A 20,944-nucleotide genomic window follows, 5' to 3' on the forward strand; every position below is an offset into this window, starting at 1 on the left:
AAACAGTAATAAGGATTGTCGACCTTCGTTTTGTCAATGGCGAACGCGCTGTGCATTAACAAGTTATGTGTGATTACGAACTGATAATAGAAAGCATCCGCGAAATACAAGGTCAGGCTCGAGAGTTTCGAGTGTCCATCAGGATTCCTTCCTATCACCCATCATTCGTATCGTTATCGCAGACTGACTGAACATACGTTGTGCACACCTGGCAGGCCATGGATGCTACGTAGTCAGGTTACTATGATGGCGTGGGACTTCCGAGCCAGGTTACCACGCCCTAATCTACCTAGGTTTGTATCAGATCTTCGATCAATTTCTAACCTACGTAGTACCTCATGGGACTTTCCCTGCTAGTCTGAACGTGATTGCACAGACCCCAATTCAGACATCACAATGCTCCACTCCCAAATCTCATGTACACATTATACATCTGTATGATCTCCACAATATATCGGCAGAGATATTATTATCGAATGCAAAATTTTCATCAGTCAGCCACAAAGAAGACCCAGATCAAGGAATCTCCGAGATGCATCATGCAAGTAGGTTACATACCTCTATATGATGCATTGCCGTGACTAAATTACATTATCTACTACACTTGCTGTGGTTCAGAGATCGTACACTACAAATCCTGGCGGAATGCCCACAATAACTTACGTGCAGTGATGCAAGTGAATTATAATTTAGCTATGCTATTTTTCTCATAATAATTATTATCGGTTGCTATAGAAATTATGTCAGAGGCGCCTCGAAAACCTTTTCACCGCTGTTGCATCTGTCCGGTCATGATCATCGTTTTCGTAGCATCAAGAAAGATTATGGTACAAGACTTGTTCATACGTTTCATTACTAGTGATACATCGCTATTCTCGGCCAATCGATGGGGCATGGCATTCACGCTCCCGATCAACGTCAACTATAGCTGTAATTGGTAGTTCTGTGCCAGTGTGGCAGGTGTGATCATTGCATTCTCCGTCAGCTTGCCGTAGACAGCATGATACTGCTCAGTGACCTCGTTGAGCCATGGATGTTCGGCATGATACGCTTCGACTTGGGAATAGATGAAATCAGGATGCATAGAATCGCTTGTAAAATCCTCGATACACTCGACGTGACCAGCCGGAGAGAATGGTGGTGGTGTCAAAGGATGAGGTGGATTTCCTCCTCTAAATTGCTGAAAGCGGGACATGGTCTTAGATGTGTCGTTACTTGGAAGTGTGACCTGGTCAGTCATGTGAAACTGTTGGCTTGAAGTGATAGTTTCACAGGTTTGTTGTGGTATACCAGAATGCGCATGTGGCATCTGGGATAAAGCATCATTGTTATGGGAAAGCATGTCTCTGACATGGTATCCATCGTGTACTCTGTAGGCAATTCCTTGGGGAACGTTCCGCATCCTGTAGATAGAGCTCAACTCGGTCGTTTGTGCGGATACAGAATTATAGCTAGAAGCTGGAAAATACAATTCCTGTAGCGCACTGGTTGGATAAGTATAATGAGCCTGTTGAGTTCGGTACTGAACAGGTGTAGATTGGACTTGTTGAAGAGATGTTGTTATATCTTTCATGTAGTCTGTGAATACATCCGATGAATGAGCCGCAGATGTGACCGAGGTCGTGGGTAAAACAGTCTCGTCTATAATATTAGGACTAGAGGCCGAGGAGAATGGTGAGTCTAGTGGAGGTGTAGCTGGCGAAGGTTGGCTCCCTCGAGGTCGCACAGATTTTCCAGGTTGTCGATTATGATTATAATGTGGAGATCCAGCGTGTGAATTTTGAGAGCGACTTTTTCTGCTGCCGTAGTCCAGAGATTGGCTTCTCAATAGAAGTAGCTGGGATGACGCACATGTGGTATGGCTGCTGCTTGGGATTTTGGTTTCTTGAACAAAGTGACCGTCGCCCTGGTCTTGTCTTTGTTGCTTCAATTTGTTGGTAGGCCTTCCAAGGCGGCAGGGTGGGCTAAACACACACTTCTCACCCGCTTCTTCGCATCTCCGACATGGGTCGTCTTCGTTTCCTGTTGAGGATCGCAAACAACGCTGCTTGCGCTTGTGGCAGCGATCGCAGGCTCTTCGTAGAAAAGGGGCTTCTTTCAACATGATCTCTTTTGTCTTGTCTTCAAATCTATCGCTTTTCGGAAATATTATTGCCGGTAACTGAGAACTGTTCGGAAGACAAACAGATCAAATGCTGTGCATTCAAGTAGTAGTAGAAGCAATTCTCAAACATGAGGACAAACTAGTGGAGAATGAGGAATAAGAGGGGAACTCAAGCTCTAAGTTCTAAAGGCAAGAAATCTAGAGAAACCTGATTGGCATTAGGTCTGGCCAATGATATTACTTAATCTCGATTTGTATGACCGTGAAGGAAGAGAAGGGACAACACAGCGCACCCAATGTCCATCAGATATAATTCAACGCCTACCAATAGTGCCGGTGTAATTTCTCCAGGAAAGCTGATCTCTAACAAATAGCCTTTCTTTGGTGTCAATTCTCTGTCATGAAAAGTGTCCAAAATACTGCCTTGTGCTTCTACGAGGCAACTCTATTGTGTTAGAATCCTTTTAGACCGGTTTTCACTGATCTAGCTCTAAACTCTACGAACCATTTCACGCTACTCCGTACTTGCTACGGGGAAGCGGGACCATGTTCGAATTGAGACGGAACTCAATTGTAGCCCGAAAGACCCAGGCCCATGATGATGGCTGATAGTGAGAGTTACAGAATCCTTTTATTCACCCTTCTTCTCGACAAACATGGAAAATGAATCCACGATAGAGATTTGCAAAATCCAAGACAGAAAATCCAAATCGTATGTCAATACGCTTCGCCTAGCATGATTAAATCAATCCGCTATGGTACGCTGTCATAATATTCCCTCCATAGGCCCATAGTGCAGATACTAGCTTTGACGTACAGACTCCGTCCTTCGTTGTGACCTCAAGGCAGGCCGCCGTTTACCCTTTTAGTCGCACTAAGAGAGAAGGGAATCTGCCACTATAGGCTGGATTTGTCTTCTAGAATGGCACGAGAAGATCTATGCACATGCTAACAATAGCACCGGTTTAGTGTAAACTAATGGTGCGGATTTTTCCGCCTAAGAGAAGAACTAACCACATATTGCCTGGTCAAATAGCAGGCCAATACACTAAGACTCTGAGTCTGAAGTCGAAGTGAAGCGGCAAGGGTATGAAACGGGAAAAAAAAGCCAAATGCTATCTAGTAGTGAGTGGTAAAGTAAGGAAATGCAAATTGAAAAAGCAAGTCCGTCGGGGGCTAGATGAAACGTATTGGCTTTTGCTTTTTGTGCAGATACGAGATGGAAAGAGCGCCGGTGCTTTCAGTGTTAAAACTTGGAGGTCAAAAAGTGTAGTACATGGTCGCTGCCCCCCATGAGGTGAACGACTTTGGGTTTTCCAAACGACAGGCGGCAAAAGTGTTTGCAATCTATCTTGATGTTCTCTGCAGGTGATCATTCTATAAATACGGAGTAATTTACTGTACACAATCTATTTCCATAGCCAAGTGGGCTTACGACGTGTACATTGCATGTACGGACTGCATGTATGTAGTCGTGGTATCAGGCACGTTTCAACTTACCACCTACTTCGTATCGATACTTCTATTTTCGAGTCAAATGATAGCAGCCAATAAAATAAAGCTAGCAAATTTTGTACACCAAGCTCTGTACAGGGAGATTGGAGTCGGGAATGTGGCTGAATTGATCTCATCAAATTTAGTGGCTTTCCAGATAACGGTCAAAATTGCCCACGTTAGTTAACTATACGAACCATTATGAGCCAGCAGCTCTTAACGAGATACATCCTATTGGTCTATTCAATTACGAACGTCGCGTACTATTGGATACTGAAACCTAATTATCTGGATCCACCATCAGATAGAAAACAAATGCAGATTTGCGAATGCGAAAAGGGGCCAAAAATGGGCCGCTAGTCCTTTCCTCCCGGTATAGTCGAAGTTTAGAGACTTCTCTTACCTTAACTAGCTACTATTGAATATTGTTCACACGGTAAATCTGGGCGAGCCGGGAAAAGTAAAGATCATACTCTCTTTATCGGCCTACCGTATCTATCTTGTGACTGGATAGGGCTTGGAAGCTACGAATTAAGTTGAAATCAAAGGATAGGGAAGTAGTGGGTTAGCGTTTTCGGCTCGCATACACACACGTGGCTGGCAAAATCCTAACTCTTCGGATTTGACTGACTCGTGTTTGACACGAAATCAATCTTGACTGATTCGCGACGTCACATCCTACGCATTCTAAACTATGAGTTGCTGTAGATTAGACCTAATCTGAAGTCATTTGGCGGGCGTGCGCAATTGATGATCAAAATGACAAGACGGTATGGATAGCTGATCAAATTTTTGACCAAACAATCAGCTGTAGCCTGCAAATCCTCAAAACGCCTCGTAAGATTCCTTGTAGTGAGAATCCCATATTCCATATCACAAGGTTGGCATGTAACATCAAGTAAGGAGTATGATTGTACGTGCGTAGAAGTTCATCGTTCCACGATCTCGAAAACTGGAGCAGCGAGTCCCCAGGTCGCTGCTTGGGCGTAACGCCCGTTACACGTGTATCCTTTTCGAGTTTAGTATAATATTACATCAACAGCTTTACCAATAGTCAAATAACATGCAACTCGGCGAGAGAAGGCGGCTCAAAAGTGTGAAAGGTCCAAGACACCTTCCTAGAGCCTTGGCTGGTTTGTAGAATGCAGATCAATATACCCCGTGGATATTAAGGCCGAATGAGGTAAAACTCGGCTTTCAGAGATTTCGTACACGGCTTACAGCGCACTACGTGCTTATCTAGTTGCGTATCACATTCGCCAAGCCATATAATCTGTGTGGTATGATCACGCTTCATTCTGCAGAGGAAACTTGAGTTACAGCCAATTATTTTACATTGCGGAGTGGAGAGAAGGTTACGGTAGCACAGTGGGTGGATATACGGCCTGTATAACTGACAGCTAGAGAACCTTTTGCTGATCAATACTGGCTTCCAAGTTCCGCGAAAGTCTATGAGTCTATGCCTTCTACGAGTCATGTATAATTACTATGAATCTATATTATCGCAAGCCCATAAGCTGAAGCAAACGCTTGGATCTTTAGAAACTTGGATACCAGCATGTGGCTGACGAAGACCGCTCATTGGAACCGGGTCCCAGGCCGTCTTGTATCCTTACTCAAGGCAGTATGGAACATATACTGCGTACGTATCCACTTCAGTCCTGATTCGTACGTGGTGCTTAATCTAGTGCAAACGAGTCATGAAGCCATTTCCGGAAGATCACTTACATGTCGGGAACAACACAAGGTAGGTACGCAGTACGTACCTTTCCACTTCGTAGTACAATAGTTTCCTTTTCCTCAAACGCAACATTTGTTCTAGGGTGGCATGTAGTCTGGATTTTCTTTTTTTTTTTTTTTTTTTTTTTTTTTTTTATCACTATTTGTTAACTGTCCTAGTTAGTCATCTGGATGTTTGTCTCCTCAAATGATCAACGTCGTTGCAGAAAGTTACTATGTACGGCTGTAAATTAGTTGTGCACTCATTACTATAGAAGCCACTGACGTACTAGTATGCCTACCATTTGAATCAGGTGTATGTGTGACATCTGAAATCCGGCAAAAGGTAACTAAACCATACTACGCTCCTAATACGTATGTAGCCACTAAATACATTCTGTGCCTCCAAGATAGTCGGATACTCGAGGAAAGCCTCCAGCATCCAAGCTACATTTATGGATGTTAGGAATGAGAAAAGCCATGAATGTCTTGCCGTCTGTTGTGCAGCCGCTGCAGCGTAAGCCCAGAGTCTCAGAACTGAAAACTGTCAGTTATTATTAGACCATTTGGATTTTGGGATCTATACTAACCGAGACCGGCTGATTCAAGTCGTATTCGCCACCAACAGATAGTTGCGGGATTTGAGAATAGTGTTGTTGAATGAGATATCTTGTGTTTGCTAAAACCTGTTCAAGAAAGTAAGTAAACACACCACGATCAACGGTAATTGAGACATGTGAGTATATTTTACTGAAAATGCCAAGTTTAAATTGAGTTAGTTGACTTACATCGAGATAGGATTGTTGTGGATTTTCTCTCATCACATTCATGAAAGCCCAAGACATGGCGCCAGTTGCACGTCCTCGTATACTTGTATCTGCAGAAGTCTGATCGTCCGCGCAACCGCTGAACATCCAAGCATCTTTAGCCTCAGTGCGCCAACCTTCATGAAACCCTTCATCAACAAGACCCTGCTCGTCTGCCTGTGGCTGATGATGCAAGCTATGAAAGAATGTCGAGGCTTCGGCTACAAAGGAACGCGCATCGTCGAGTCTGTCCATGCTAAAACCTCCTTGAAGTAAATTGGACGCCTGCATAGCAAGATTTACGCCCTCTTTGAGATTATTGACCATATTGATGTTACCATCTGCATCCGGACGATATGTGTATGGAAGCTCAACGGCAGAGCCGGAGTGGCAACAATCAAAGAGAATTGTCAGCCGTGCATACGGGTTCATTGGAGAGATGATGAGTTGATGCAGCTGTATACCAGATGAGCACAATCTTACTTTCCGCAGCGTATAGATATTGGGTCATGGCCTGCCGCTTTGCATTCCTACGAGTCACGCACGCCGGGTTTACTTACTGTACTGCTGGTGATTTGCCCGTTTCTCTCAAAGTCGACGGGACAGATAGTATCATTGAATCTTCATAGATTAGCTTAGACTTAATCCTGCTGGACACCTGAAAGCATTTTCATACCCGGACTCTCTGTCTCCATACTCGTCTGCTACCTGACCTGTTTACGACAAACAGTCAATCCCAGTGTAATACATTGTTCCTCGGATCCGTACGTACCACCATGACCTGAGTACGACAACCACACGGAATCTCCTGGGTTGTTGTATGATACCAGCCATTTGAAAGCAGAAATCAGATTTTGACCGGTGGGATAGAATGGAGTTCCTTCATGTTTGGGCTCGTCTGTCAGCATGACCATGTCACGCTGGTCAGATGAAAACCCGCGTTCTTCGACCAGAAACTGGCGCACGTTGTACGCATCATTGATGCAACCTTTCAATGCGTGTTCSGAGCCATAATAGTTGATCCCGATAATAAGTGCTTTTCGGCGGGGCATGTTTGTTTATGGTTTGATTGTCCTTTTCCGCTATGAACAGTTTTTAACGCTCGCTCTTCCGTAGGATTGTCCGCAGACAATATAATTTATAGAGTGTATCGGCGCCAAGTTCGAAGCTTTTGTACTCCTTAATCATCTCTTAAAATCGTTCAGTTGAAACTCAAAATGGACAGAAAAAAGCAGTATCAACACAGCTGCGGGGTTGGATCGGTAAACATTTTGCGGAACAGTCCGATTGGTCGTTCTTGTCTCAGGTACATGATATCCGCTCGGTCTCTTATTATTACGACTTATATCCCATCGGTATATCGTAGATACAAAAGAGTTTCTCTAAATTTACAGCTAGATGGCATGATCAATTACCAAGCTCAGGGCGCTATGAAGGAATATCGTGAGATCGAGTTAGCATCAACCACCTCAAAGTACTCCATAGGCTAAACAAAGACTTGGCTAGACCTGTACTACATTGCTATGGCTAAAAAGTTACAGAGAAATAAAATGGGATGTATTTTACTTCCCAATTTCGGCCTTGCTACAGAATGTGGAAGGGGCAGAACGCCAAACGAAGAACTAGATAGTGTACTGCAGATTTCTGAAGCTGTGACAAAATCTTTAGTTAGTCTTTAGGATGGATGGCCTAGACAGTAATAGGAAGGGGAAACGCGTACGGACAATTATTTTTCTTCCAAGGGGCGTAGTTGAAGTTTGCTGTTATCGGTCAAATGCGAGATCCCAATGACTTTTTTGGCCCATTATTTGCTGTCTAATTAAGCCACTTGCTTCGTATTTCATTCCTACATATGAATTCTGCGCCGTGGGATCCGGGATGTAGCCGGACCAATGCATACACAGTCATTAGACATGAATCATTATTGTTTAGTACATTTTTCATCATTGTATATACAAGTGACTGCACAAAGTCACACTCATAGACATGTAAGAGAGCCTTGGAAGTCTTCGCGTAATGTAGCCAAAATTTCGTCCATCAGAAACACCAATTCCGTTGACCGAGAGGATCTCGGGAGACAACATCAAAATGTAATAAATAATAGCAAAGTGTAATAGCAAAGTTCAGAGATCGACATGCTCTAATCTAGATCTTGAACTCGAACTCGAGAGGTCACGCAATTCGCCAGTCTCTAAATCAGCACTTTGGACCAGCCCTGCAGGTGTTGTGGCGAAGGTGAGACGGGCGTCGGCACTATTAAATGAATTAAAAGAATGTTTGTCGTTTTCGTCGGTCTTGGGACTTTGCCTTCTCTTTTCGGAGTGAGGAGAAGACGCAGTGCCTTTGGAGCTTGATCCTCTGGAGGAATTGGTTCGAGATCGTATCCAGCTCATCACAGTTGTACCGTGGTGCTCGAGGAAGGCTGGGAAAGTAAGAAGACAGCAACAGATAAAACCGAAGCTGAGTTCGAGGAAGCTATTATGCCGTATTAGTACCATGCATACATCATTGCATTTTTCTCATTGTCTTTTTCTGGTGGGACACGTTATGAAAACTTACGAGTAAATAGCAAATTTGGACAAATCCCATGATGGATCGGTGGATTTGAAAACAACTGGAGTCTTGGCAAGACGAGTAATGCTCAGGGAAACCACACTATGATAACCGTTAGTTAGACTGTACGGCCACTTCGACCTGAAGGTAGGCTCCTTTGATGAATGGGAATAATCACTCACATAATACCCAAGCCAAAAACAGCAGACACTCGTAATTTCTTGACCGTGCTCATGTTCATCGACCAAACGGTTGGCATTGGAACAACGAGCACAAACAAATCTGTGGCAACGTTGAATGCTCCGGATGAATATGCGAGGACTCCTGAGGGTAAGCATTGTCCGTGCACGGTCGGGTCCCAGTGTCGATGAATAGGTTGACAATCGAGAATCGACATCATCAGCAGGACGACGTAGATTAAGGAAACAAGCACCACGCCGGTCCACATGACCGGGGTGACCCTTTGAAATGGACCGAAGATCCGGATATAGAGGAGCAGATAGGATAGTTTCACAGTGCCGGAAACTACCAGGTAGCACCATTCGGCCCATACCTCGAGCTATTGATTATATGTTAGCCATATGCGTTCTGGTCTTTTGAGGTATAAAAATGGATTMCCTTCGAGCCATGAATTAACATAGGAAGAGTGATATCCCAAATATGGCGTCCTGCGTAATAATTGCCGCCTGTATTGGGAAACTGTGTCAGCCGCGACGCTGAAGCTTTTTGTGTAGGGGGGTTAACATACAATCCAGCATGAGTCCTGAATATGTGACGAGGAAAGCCTAGTTATATTCGATCAGTGTCAAAGTTTCAAGTTATGTTCCCCAGTGCTTCAAATTGCACCAGACGTAAAACTTACAAATCCAGCAATGGCAAAGGCTGTTGAACACGGGCAAAGAGTTAGCGAAATTCGGGTGACTATCAGAATTTTCGGGTATATGAAGTGAGGTTCTTACCATCATCGAATCCAAACGAACGATTGATCGTTGTTCGTGTATATATGCGGACTGCTAAGCACAAAGCGCAAGCGACCAACATGATGGTGTACATGGCGATATTTGCAGCAGTCTGAGTCTGTGGGTCAACGAAGTTGACTGTTTGACCTGCCGGAGCAGGCTCAACGCCGACTTGTGTCGGCATGATTTCGGTTATGGTATGATTAAACCGTCGAGAGCAATATCAAACGTTCCATAAAAATACTATCAGAGTATGATAGCAGAAGAGAGATGGAAAATGGTCACAGTTGAAAAGATCAAACAAAGAAGTTGAGATCAAAGTACAGTGGTCAAAATTGAATTGCGAGTAAGTCCGAGGGCACAATTGTCTTAGAATAAGCGCTGAGTGCTGGTATGTAGTGAGAATAATCTATGGATGATAGATGGATGATAGATGGATGCAGAACCTCGAAAGTCGTAGTACCGATGGTTTGGTTTGTGCACGGCTGCTAATCGTGAAGATACGGGGGTTCGTTCTGCCACTTCTTCACACACACACTTTCATATCAGTCCGTCGACTGTGAAAATCTCAGCTCAACCGGTCCACAGCTGACATACATGTAGTCAATTATAACTACTCTGTGCTGGGGTGTTGCGTATCACCACGTACTCCGTACAATCGAAGGAGAGGAAAAGGAAAGATGATCGTTGGAAAGTTGACAGTGACGTTTGTGGGAGAGTATTAGTTCCTCACTAACTCACCCTAGGGACGCCATGTACTGACAGTGGTCATCTTTGGTATCCACATCAACGAGGTCCTGCCGTTTGGTTCAATGGCATACAGCGAGTTCAACAAGGTACCTCGATCACCAGAAGATCAATGCGTTAGGTCATTGGCTGGTTTGACGGTCAGGAACGAATAAGAAATCTGATTCGAGGCACATACCTCGAACATCTAGCTACATTTGGCTGAAGAAATCTGTACTCCGTACTTTATGGGCCGTGCAGCAAAGACGGAGCTATCCTAGCCTATTCGAGGATCTGACCTAGCCTGTCTTATGGTGATTTGCTTGACTGCATCCGTGTCTCTCTCCAAATGCCACACTTTGGCCCCCAAATAACTGGGATGCTGGCCGTGCTTACCAAAGTTACGGTACGAGGTATGGAACGTGTATCGTGGCATTKGGGGGATGGGGGCCAAGCCATAAGCAGATCTGCAGCTTATAGAACTGAGCCAATTGTAACATGTTCTTTATCCGCCGGAGCAATCTATCCCTGCTCAAACGGGCATGTCGTGCAGTGGGAGATTGGCAGCACACACAACGAGGTTACACTTCCCCTCCACTTTAGTCAATGACCGTGTGGGCCCAAGAAGCTTAAAGTATATTTAGTCATTTAAGGAAATGCTCTGGATCCCGGCCGCTTCATTTTACAAAAAAAGCTTTGATTTCTTACGTTTCTGGGTTTAGGGGCACGGCAAGTACCAAGTCTACGATTCAACCTATGAGACGCTACCGTTGATTTTTCGTCCGGACCAAATAGAGCCACTCTCTTATCTATGCCGTTATGCCGTGCCGCTGATTGGTGATCACACCCACTGAACCCAGCTGCAACGTGTGAGGCTGGCCTTTTAACAATTACCATACATACGTAGACGTAGCTGAGTTGAAACCTGCACTTCGTGCAGTAGTTTGTAGTTCATTCCCCGAGCCGCGGTAAAATACAGCCATAAAATCCGAGTATGCCCGGAAAATAAGAAAGAAGCGCGAGCTGATGCTGTGCAGTGTGTACGTGTACATATTCACTCTGCTATACTCCATGGCGAAGAAAGTGATACACAACATGCCGATCACACTTGTAGATATTATTAGAATTATTGAAGGTGGTCAGGTGGCTCTACGGCAAACAATGCTTCCGCGCATAACATTCCGCCAGCGTTTCAAGAGATGGTGACAGGTGTAGCGTTTCCGATACTCGAATTATCCCTGTTCTCCACGTTTGAAACATGGCTTCATGAATGCCGGAGTGGGCCAGTCCAGATAAGAACGCCTCCATCATACACTTCCTAGTAGAGTAGTACTATTACTACATACGTAATATTATGAAAGCGAGAGAAGTGCAGGGTGCTTTGTCGAACGAGCTCGTAGAGGTATTGATTGCCGAGCCTTGTCTGGCATTTGACCCGGCTGATGTCAAATGGCCATTGCAAGATAGAGATAAAAAATAAACCACGAACTTGTGTATCTACTATCACATAGACGACTAGTTTGCCTCAAGTGCATACTGCTTAGTAAGGATTGTGCACTGCACAGGTGGCCAATGTCACGCACATATGCATATGTACGCGCTGTACTACCCGTGGACAAGGATCAGTCATAAGCATAATTGCACTTTTCTAAAAGGGACGTGTTTGCTGATGTTGAGCATTGATAGCTTCACAATGTTTAGACGTTGTAATTAACAATAATACGGCGGTTCTAGCTCCTTTGTATCGGTCTTCACTTTCCACGAAACAAATCCGCAATCCTTCGACTAAGCTTGGATCCTACATGTTTTCAGGTGAAATCGGCGCTTTGTCTTTGAAATTCACGGTCTATGTTGCAAGTGCGACGTCTGAAATATAAGAGGATATGAAATAAGTTTGAGTCAACGGATCTATGCTCTTCAATAATGCCTTCCATAACGACAAATCAATAAACACATAAATCTAACGCAGCTGTTCGCCGCCAACTGCGACGTTCAACAAATCTGAGTTCTGCCGCACGTGGAATGAAGAGGGGCTGCTTGAGTCAGTCGATGGATACTTGTTGCTGTTATGGCTGTAGCTCTCAAGCTTCGCGTGTTTGTCAGTCTGTGGTTTATGATCATGACCTGACTGAGTCGGCAGTGGCTGCTGTGTGAGATTATTTTCCTGGCCTAGGCTCTCATCGCGAATATAATTTGAGAGGAAGATTTCGTTTCGCTCCACTTCTGCTGGATGATAGCGTGGACAGTATATACTCCAGACAAGGTTTCCACTGACACTATACGTGATAGCATCGGTGTATTGCCTCAAGTCTAGTGACAGATCGGTTCGTGCCTTGGTTTCTTCGGCAATTTTGACAGCGCGGGAGACAGACTCTTTAATTTTTTGTCGACAGAGATCCTTAGCTTCGGGTTCCGAGATTGAGTATTCTTGCATCAAAACCCAGATTGCATTGACGACGAGCGTTTCTCCGGCCTTAGCCGCATCGTCCCTCTCCTTTTCCCACGAGTAGAGATCGTTGGTCAGTGCTAGAGCTTCCCAGGCAGGTCGATCTAGCTTCTTGCAAAGACTCATCTCATGCTCCGGAATTGTCAGACCCATCCCAAATGTGATCAAACCAAACCAAAATCTTTTCAGTCCGAGGAATCAGTTCAAAGTTTGCCTTGATATAATATATCCAGAACCTGTCCAAGGAATTAATTAACTTACAGCTCTCCTGCATCGCTTATTCGATATGGTAAATATTCATCTAGTCCGGAAAACGGCTCTGAACGCTTCCGGCTACTCTGGACTTGGACGAATTTCTGCCAATTTTTCATTGTAGTGATCGCTCGTTCCTTGTCGATAGCAATCATTTCTTCGAAAATCTGCCCTTGAATTTGCTTGACACCCTCTCGCCGAAGTGCAACATCTTGTTGGTGGCGATCAGCTATGTCCTTTTGCTGTTGCAGCGTAAAGCTACTCGATCCAAACTCATCGAGAATCTCACGGCGATTAATCGATTCCTGATAAATGTATAGCTTTAGCAATGCCCGGTTTCAATCTTGCAGCCTAGGTTCGCTTCTGATTGGAAGCCCTACCAGTTTCTGGTCAATGTCCTCGGTGATTGCGTCTGGAGGGAACAACATCAGCTCAATGATCTTGTCGTACAGGGTAGAGAGAATTACCGTCATATATGAACGCAAATTCGTTGGCATATGATAAAATCTCAAGTCTTTCGGGGAGCGTCTCTGGAATAGTCACTCGAACAAAGCTGTAAGGATCGCCCAGTGTGCCCCAGAACGGTTGATTCACCGGTGCCACCAGTTTTGCCCAGTCCCGTTGGCATCGCAAAGCACCCTTGATCTCCCCATGAGGATCTTTATGTATGCGTAGCTCAATGCCATCGCAGAGACCATGAGTCTCGTACGTCTTTGGATCAACATGTTCTGAGTAACGAAAATCCATCATGCCAATAATAAGCTAATCTTGGCAAACCTAGGACAGTCTCCACTAGTGTGTTCTGGATGATTTTCGTTTGAACTTTCGCTTCTCTTCTAATGTTGCCTGATGCTCTAAGTTCCTATGATGATATAAATCAATGATGATAAGCGGGCAGATCTAATGTCTATCGAGGTAGTTAACAAAAGTCTTTCAGCCTTGATATCCATCTGTACCCTGCAATCTTGGGCCAACGCTATCTTTTCTCGGTACCTCCCTCTACTACGAATCTAAAGCGGCACAGACGCTCAGACCAAAAACTGGATAGCGTGGGCTAGTATCCGGATTCTAGAGCTCAGAATCCGAGAATCAAGAGCTATTACTTAGGCTAATTTGTTTTGATCGCTACGGATACTCATTGCGGCGTAATTCAGGCGCCACGCCTCCTTGCAATCGAAATCGTATCAGCATAGCGAACACCGGAAAGTTTAATTTAATCCTTATTTTGATAATTGAGACATAAGCTGATTCGGAATGAACTCGGCTGACAGACGGTATGGTATTCTATTAAAAACATCAGCGAATTCATGGCGCGGAAGTGTATCTTAAGGTAGTAAGAAGGGGCATTGGCGGGTCGATCTGATCCCGTTGATTATTGTGTTTAACATAGAAAGGCGCGTTATGTAAAGTGTGACGGAGACTAGTACAAAGTCTTCTGAACGTGCTCTTAGTTTATTTTGCTCAATAATCTTTGGAAGCTTATCGCTACGTCAGCGTCAAGTGAAAAGCTAGTGCTCAAGGCGTGCCCCTCCGTGGCGGCGCTTAAGGTGGACGATGGACATAAAACGGAGGAGTTATTGCTTCGACATATTTTCTACGTTTATGATTGGCAGTGATTATCCCTCTAGGTGCTTTGGATTGTGAATTACGTAGGTTGCATACGTGCGGTGTCTGCGCCGTATTTCAAAGTCTCACGCTCACTGCTCAGAGATCATGAAATTTTGGCCCCCAATTTGAGATTCGACATGTTGCTCCACCAACCCGCAGAGCTAAATTCGGGCCTAAGTTCATTGTAAGTCTAGCACGTTCCTTGCCACTATGGATCATAGGTAGCGTAGTACTCAGCTGTCTATCCCCACGGCCAAAATGGACGGAACAGGAAATTTAGGGCATACCCATAAGCAGCCAAGCCCTTATCCACCCAATCCGATGTATCAACAGACCCATATCAGCAACTAAGACGCTGGTCACAGTAAGCCTAGATCCACAAAAACGAACACGATTCACCCTTCAGGGCCGTGCCTTCTCGCTGTCGCCGATGCATGCTGCAGCTTAAAGTCTTAAAATGTGATGTATGAAATCGACCTGGATCAAAACGAATCCATAATCAGGAGCAACAAGCATTACCATGCCCCTGGGGCCTGCACGCAAGGCACGTGTCAGTGAAATGCCGGAAGATGAGTGATTGCTGATTCATGATCAGCATCAGCTATCACAGCCCTGTCCCTGTGCCTGATGTGACGGTCAAGGTTATGATGTGCGGCTGTTAATTTATTTCTATGGCATTATTCCGCACTGCTCCGGGGTTTGCGAATCCACCTACCTCCTCTGGACTGCACCATCCATGTCTCATCGTCATTCAAAGTACGGAGTACTTGAGATACGAATTCTCGTTTAGTAGCCGTCCCGTGCTCTGCACTAGCATCGGATTATGGGTGTCCAGTTTCCGCTACATCCCGCTGTGCTGCTTGGGTAACTGGGCTCCACTACAATTTAGACTACAGTTTAGGACAATCATAACTTGCATGCTTTCGAGGGCGAACTCGAGCCCATGGAAACGAACAAGGCTGAGAGAATGAATGTTTGGAACTGCAGATAAGTATGCAGCTGTTATTTAGTATTCAGATAAGGATTACGTATGTAGCAAACAGGTCAATCACGGAATAGGAGATAGATAAGTTACTGTGCCGCAAATTGTAGGTATGTAACCTAGCACTCCGTACATGTATGTACTATCGTAGCGGCGTTTAGTCGTTTGCACAATGCTAATTAAGCTACTATTGATTTTCAGGCGCCACTTACTTTTGATTAGCTAGGGAGACCACAGTCATTTTAGCCTTGCGCACATGGCTCTCCCTATGGCAGGCGATTTAGACACCATAAAATAATTAAAAAAACTTTGGTAAAAAGTTCCCATGAAACAAACAAGGAAATGGATTACTGTACTGCTACTAAAAATAAAAAGTAACGGTACGAAATTAATTAGATTGTTCCATACAGTTTGAACTCGATCTGCAACACCATTTTCTGATTACGTGCTATACTGTTTCGCTTCCCTTCTTCTGATTTTATCGTCGCCATACATTTGCCCTATTTGAGAGCCCTGTGGTGGTCCACCAAATTCTGTTGTCCATGAAGGTAGTCTTGTCAGGATAACATCAACATCATGGATTCTCTCACGTCCTMCCTCCCGCCATTTGTACAGGCGCACCCCGCCGCTAGTCTGGCAATTGTAGGAGCTGTATCATACATTATACATGGAATTGGGTTGGTGATCTACCGACTCTATTTCTCGCCTTTGGCGGGCTTCCCGGGCCCGAAGATCGCGGCCGCTACGCATTGGTATGAGTTTTATTACAACTTTTGGTTGCAAGGAAAATATATTTATCAGATCGAGAAGATGCATCAGAAATATGGTACGTGCATGCAGTCCATGACTTTGAACTGATAGTGTGCAAGCAAGCGAACGAAGGAGCTTCTATCCTCTGAGTCAAGCAGTATACTGACATTGAGCGTAGGACCTATTGTCCGAATCAATCCTGGCATACTGTGCATCAATGATCCTGATGCATACGACGAGATTTACGTATCCGAAGCCAAACGTAAGACTAATAACTACCAACCCTTCAGCCAGGGCTTGGGCTTCGATGGTAAGTGCTCCTATTTGAATAGTGCCATTCAAAAAAAAGCTAATAATTATGCAGGATCTCATTTCTTGACTGAAGAACATGATTTGCATCGCCGAAGGAGAAAGCCATTGGAGCCATTCTTTTCTCGTTCAGGTATTCTCCGTCTCCAGCCCCTTTTGGCCGAGACAATCGAGAAACTTGACTCGCGATTCGCTCAAGCCAAAGGCACTGGATCTGTGATCCGTCTAGATCATGCCTTCTTTGCCATGTCTGGTGACGTGGTTGGAAAGTTGTGCTGGGCCGAAAAGGAGGACTTTTTGGACGAGCCTAACTTTTCTCCTGGATGGTAAGTTTCAAACCATCAGAAAAGTCCAAACAGCCATTAATTCGACATTTCAAAACAGGTACAACCTTGTTCATGGAATAATCAAGTCTATCTACCTCTTTCAAATGTTTCCATGGATTGCACAAGCTGCCAACAGTCTGCCCAAATTTCTCCTTGCCCGATTACTACCCCAGGCTTTGGTCTTTGACGATTTTGACAAGGTACAGTTTTCTCCTTGTTACCGTGAACATACTTAGCTAAATCGAAGAAAAGATGACATTGCGTAACGTATCAATTGCCAAACAAGCCAAGCTGGACAAGTCTGAGCGCGACCCTTTCAGACGAAAGTACCCATCACTCTTTCACTGGATTGTCAACAGTGAGATGCCCGAGTCTGAGTTGGACGACCAGCGTCTCGCCAACGAGGCTCAGGTTATCATGTCAGCCGGTAGTACCAGTACTGCTCGCACTTTGAGCCATATTACCTGTCACATTTTGTCTCGACCGGATATTCGGGCGCGACTAAATGAAGAACTCGCTCCAGTTATGGCGGAATGGCCGGCGAAAATACCTACTTGGGTTGAGCTGGAGGAATTACCATATTTGCAGGCTTGTATTAAAGAGGGGCTTCGGTAAGCATTTTCCATCTTCTCCATGTGAAAGCAAGTTCAATTAACAGCTCTCCGATATACAGACATAGTTATGCTGTGATGCACCCTCTACCACGGGTTTCACCAGACGTTCCTATTGAATACAAGCAATGGACCATTCCTGCTGGGGTAAGAATCTCTATATAAACAGTATTACCGGACACTTGCTGATTGGTACAGGTTGCTGTTGCCATGTCACCGTACTTGATGCACACCGACACATCAGTATACTCGAAGCCCTTCGAATTTATCCCCGAACGCTGGCTAGATGAAAACTTCAACCAGAACATGATGCGCAACTTTGTTCCATTCGCAAGAGGTATGTCTTAAACTATTCAACGCTACAAGAACCCGAGTCAACTAATCGGTTTTCCATAGGTTCCCGCAGATGTCTCGGTCAAAATCTCGCAATGGCAGAACTCAGCCTTGCTCTCGCCGTGTTCTTTAGACCAGGCGGCCCTCGTCTAGAGCTTTTTGAGTCTGATACTTCAGACACAAATCATGTTCATGATTATGTGGTGCCGTTACCGAGGTTGAATACAAAGGGTATTCGTGTCACTGTGAATTAGGTTCCTATGCTTGGATGTCGGTGCCAATCATGAAGCGTATGTAGCGAATCGTGTCTGAATTATGTTGATTGGTTTTTTGGGTTGGGTATTGTCAGCAAGTCTTTGTATTTTGTTTGATGCTCGGTTGGCAGTCGTTCTGTTTTGTTATATAAATTATCACCACACCTGAAAACTGTCCCCAAATGTTTAATTGTAGTGTAATGTAGGCTGAAATACTCAATTGAACCCACCAAAGTTTCACTGAAGGGGAATTCCCTGAGCTAGCGGATACAGTTGAGATCAATCAGCACGATGCTTCAATTTAACAAACAATGGTGGCTTGTGCCAAAGCGCAAACTCCTTGGGATCGTCCATCCAGCCTCCACTCTCTGCATCCAATTCAATCTCAAAATGCCACATCATACGGGCCAAAATGGACCGAAGCTCGAAATACGCCAGTCTTTGCAAAGTATGACAAGTCAGTTATGGGGTTCAATTAAAAAGTGGCGAGAACTTGCTCACCCCTTGCCTATACACTGACGAGGCCCGGTTGTGAAAGGTTGGAGCACAGCCTTGTCGTCCCCTTGGTATTTTGCGGGGCTGTCAGGAAGCCATCGATCTGGATCGAACGTGTCTGGAGAAGCAAAGTTGGTGCTGCTGCGGTATGCCGACCACTGGTGCACGCCAACGGCGATCTGTTACAAGAAGAAGGACTTCGGTTAATACTCCTTTTTACGCAAAGTTTCTAGGAGTAATTGACAGAGAGGAGTTAGATCATACCCCTGGTGGAACATATTTTCCCTCTATAAGAGCACCCCCAGATCCTGTGATTCGTGGTAAAGTAGATGGAACTGGTGGATAACAGCGGAAAGATTCCTGTAAAACTGCTTCCATGTATGGTAGTTTGCCGGACGATGTGACGGATCGCATTGTAATATCTTCTGCGTTTGGGAATGCTTCTCTGACTTCGTGCTTCAATTTATCCATGCAGCTGGGATTTTGCAGCAGGTAAAAGATTGCTCCAGAAAGCAAGGTCGCTGTTGTTTCGGAGCCAGCGACCAGAAAGACTCTGCAAGTACCGAGTAATTCCTCGTAGGACATACCCCGGTCGTCATTATGGCGGAGGATCTGAAAACCGTTGTTAGTCTCAGGGACACCTCTCTCTCCAAATTACTTGCCTGAGTCATGAAGTCGCTTCTATCGGTTTCTCGAGCGAGACGAGCATCAATCATCTTCTTTGTGTACTCTAGATGAGTGGCCCTTTTAGCAGCAAATGAGGGAATCAACTTTTGCAGTGAGAAAAGAAGAAGCCCAATAATGGGATATGTCTCGGCAAATCGAATGACTCCGAGAAATTTGATTGCTGAGAAGACATTGCTAGAATCGTTTGTAAGTTGGTTACTTTTGAATCAAAAAGAAAGGGAGTCGAACCTCATCCATGGAGTATAATCGCCTTGTACAAGGGCGCCAAATGGTTCACCTAGAGTCATATCTCTAAAAAAAAAGTATTGTCAGATTAGCCATATGATTTGAATCAGGCCGTCACAACAAACCCGATGATGTCAAAGGTGATAAAGTTGAACCAGCCAACTATATTCACTCGGCCTTTTTCAGGTCCATCGATCTGCTGTTTCAGTCTTTCTACCAATAGGTCAAAGTACTTGGTCAATATCGAACTCTGCTCAAGGAGAGCTGTGTCAGAAAATGCATGAGCGATCAGCTTGCGCATACGAGTGTGGTCGGCTTGATCAACCACTATGAATTGGGTCAGATGTCTGTCCTGATCTTATTTATCTCAAGGCAATGAACTAAAATTTACCCAGAAGGTTCCGAGAAGCTCTCTTGTAGTAAGCAGGGTGCTTATCTAGCTCTGACCGATCCGGCTTGAGACCATAGATGTCTACGGTGTACGGTTCGTTTAGCAAGTACATGCCAAAATTAGAGTCAGTTGCAGACCTTTCCAAGCTTGAGAAGAATTGTAAGATAGCGTWTTTGGCGCCAGTCTGACTMCSGAGCCATATCTATCGTGTAATGCTTTAGTGTCCTTGTATGCGGTACCTCTTAGTAAGGACATCATGTCTGGTAGTTGAAAAGCAGCTCTTAGAAGCGGACCTTGTGTTCAATATTAGCATAGTGCAAACTCATATACCCTATTGACACGACTTTTGAAAACGTAGCACTGGTCTATGGATCCAGGTTGGTAGAGGGTCGTACCGGGATATTTTCTAAGAGGATGCAAAAACACATTATACAGCGCGTTGAATATTATGGTGACAAAGTACTACAACCAGTTATCAGTGAGACCCTCGAGATTATTTTTTACGAGACAATTTTACCAAAGGAATAAAGCCGATGAGTAGGGACTTCGCCAGTAGCCACAGATTAGGCACGGCGAGCCATTCTGTGACGGCCATGGTCGGAAAACAAAGCTATTGACCGTAGCAGGATATTATTTTCGATGCGCACTGGATAGACATGGACTTTATATCAAAACAACACTCAACGGTTCTAAGCAATGCAAAGGTAGAGTAGGTAGAGTCTATTTAATAGACTGTGCTCGAAGAAGGTGATGGTGGTAGATCGCCGCCCGAGTGGAGATAGCGAACAAAGAAGGCTGGATTAATAGTACCATACGCCACCGATACGCTCTTAAAACGAAAGGATCCCTGTGAACAGACGCCAGATCATCACGTTGAAGGCTATAAGCTAGTCTAGCCGTATTATTACAAGGCC

General features: G+C 44.7%; 5 protein-coding genes across 5 annotated transcripts; 1 reads left to right on the top strand and 4 right to left on the bottom strand.

The window, feature by feature from the left end:
* Positions 1-5,848: 5,848 nt before the first annotated feature.
* Positions 5,849-7,175, bottom strand: BHQ10_005591 (uncharacterized protein; the record flags this gene model as incomplete). Its single annotated transcript, XM_040878084.1, has 6 exons — positions 5,849-5,854; positions 5,908-6,003; positions 6,106-6,579; positions 6,684-6,744; positions 6,800-6,836; positions 6,896-7,175. 6 exons carry the CDS (start codon positions 7,173-7,175, stop codon positions 5,849-5,851), a joined length of 954 nt encoding a protein of 317 aa, XP_040734095.1.
* Positions 7,176-8,246: 1,071 nt separating this feature from the next.
* On the bottom strand, positions 8,247-9,819 carry BHQ10_005592 (uncharacterized protein; the record flags this gene model as incomplete). Its single annotated transcript, XM_040878085.1, has 5 exons — positions 8,247-8,598; positions 8,683-8,778; positions 8,859-9,235; positions 9,539-9,558; positions 9,636-9,819. 5 exons carry the CDS (start codon positions 9,817-9,819, stop codon positions 8,247-8,249), a joined length of 1,029 nt encoding a protein of 342 aa, XP_040734096.1.
* Positions 9,820-12,321: 2,502 nt separating this feature from the next.
* BHQ10_005593 (uncharacterized protein) lies at positions 12,322-13,809 on the bottom strand (the record flags this gene model as incomplete). The annotated part of the gene is made up of 4 exons (XM_040878086.1): positions 12,322-12,988; positions 13,069-13,364; positions 13,440-13,471; positions 13,527-13,809. 4 exons carry the CDS (start codon positions 13,807-13,809, stop codon positions 12,322-12,324), a joined length of 1,278 nt encoding a protein of 425 aa, XP_040734097.1.
* A 2,416-nt stretch (positions 13,810-16,225) lies between these two features.
* Positions 16,226-18,232, top strand: BHQ10_005594 (uncharacterized protein; the record flags this gene model as incomplete). Its single annotated transcript, XM_040878087.1, has 8 exons — positions 16,226-16,475; positions 16,578-16,709; positions 16,764-17,034; positions 17,093-17,234; positions 17,287-17,645; positions 17,708-17,792; positions 17,844-17,982; positions 18,042-18,232. The coding sequence occupies 8 exons, from the start codon at positions 16,226-16,228 to the stop codon at positions 18,230-18,232; spliced, it is 1,569 nt and encodes a 522-aa protein (XP_040734098.1).
* Positions 18,233-18,511: 279 nt separating this feature from the next.
* On the bottom strand, positions 18,512-20,625 carry BHQ10_005595 (uncharacterized protein; the record flags this gene model as incomplete). The annotated part of the gene is made up of 8 exons (XM_040878088.1): positions 18,512-18,671; positions 18,734-18,906; positions 19,315-19,588; positions 19,643-19,705; positions 19,765-19,966; positions 20,031-20,232; positions 20,361-20,492; positions 20,548-20,625. The coding sequence occupies 8 exons, from the start codon at positions 20,623-20,625 to the stop codon at positions 18,512-18,514; spliced, it is 1,284 nt and encodes a 427-aa protein (XP_040734099.1).
* Between the last annotated feature and the right edge of the window lie 319 nt (positions 20,626-20,944).

The sequence above is a fragment of the Talaromyces amestolkiae genome, assembly GCF_001896365.1.
Source record: "Talaromyces amestolkiae strain CIB chromosome Unknown scaffold10.1, whole genome shotgun sequence".
Taxonomy (NCBI): Eukaryota; Fungi; Ascomycota; class Eurotiomycetes; order Eurotiales; family Trichocomaceae; genus Talaromyces; species Talaromyces amestolkiae.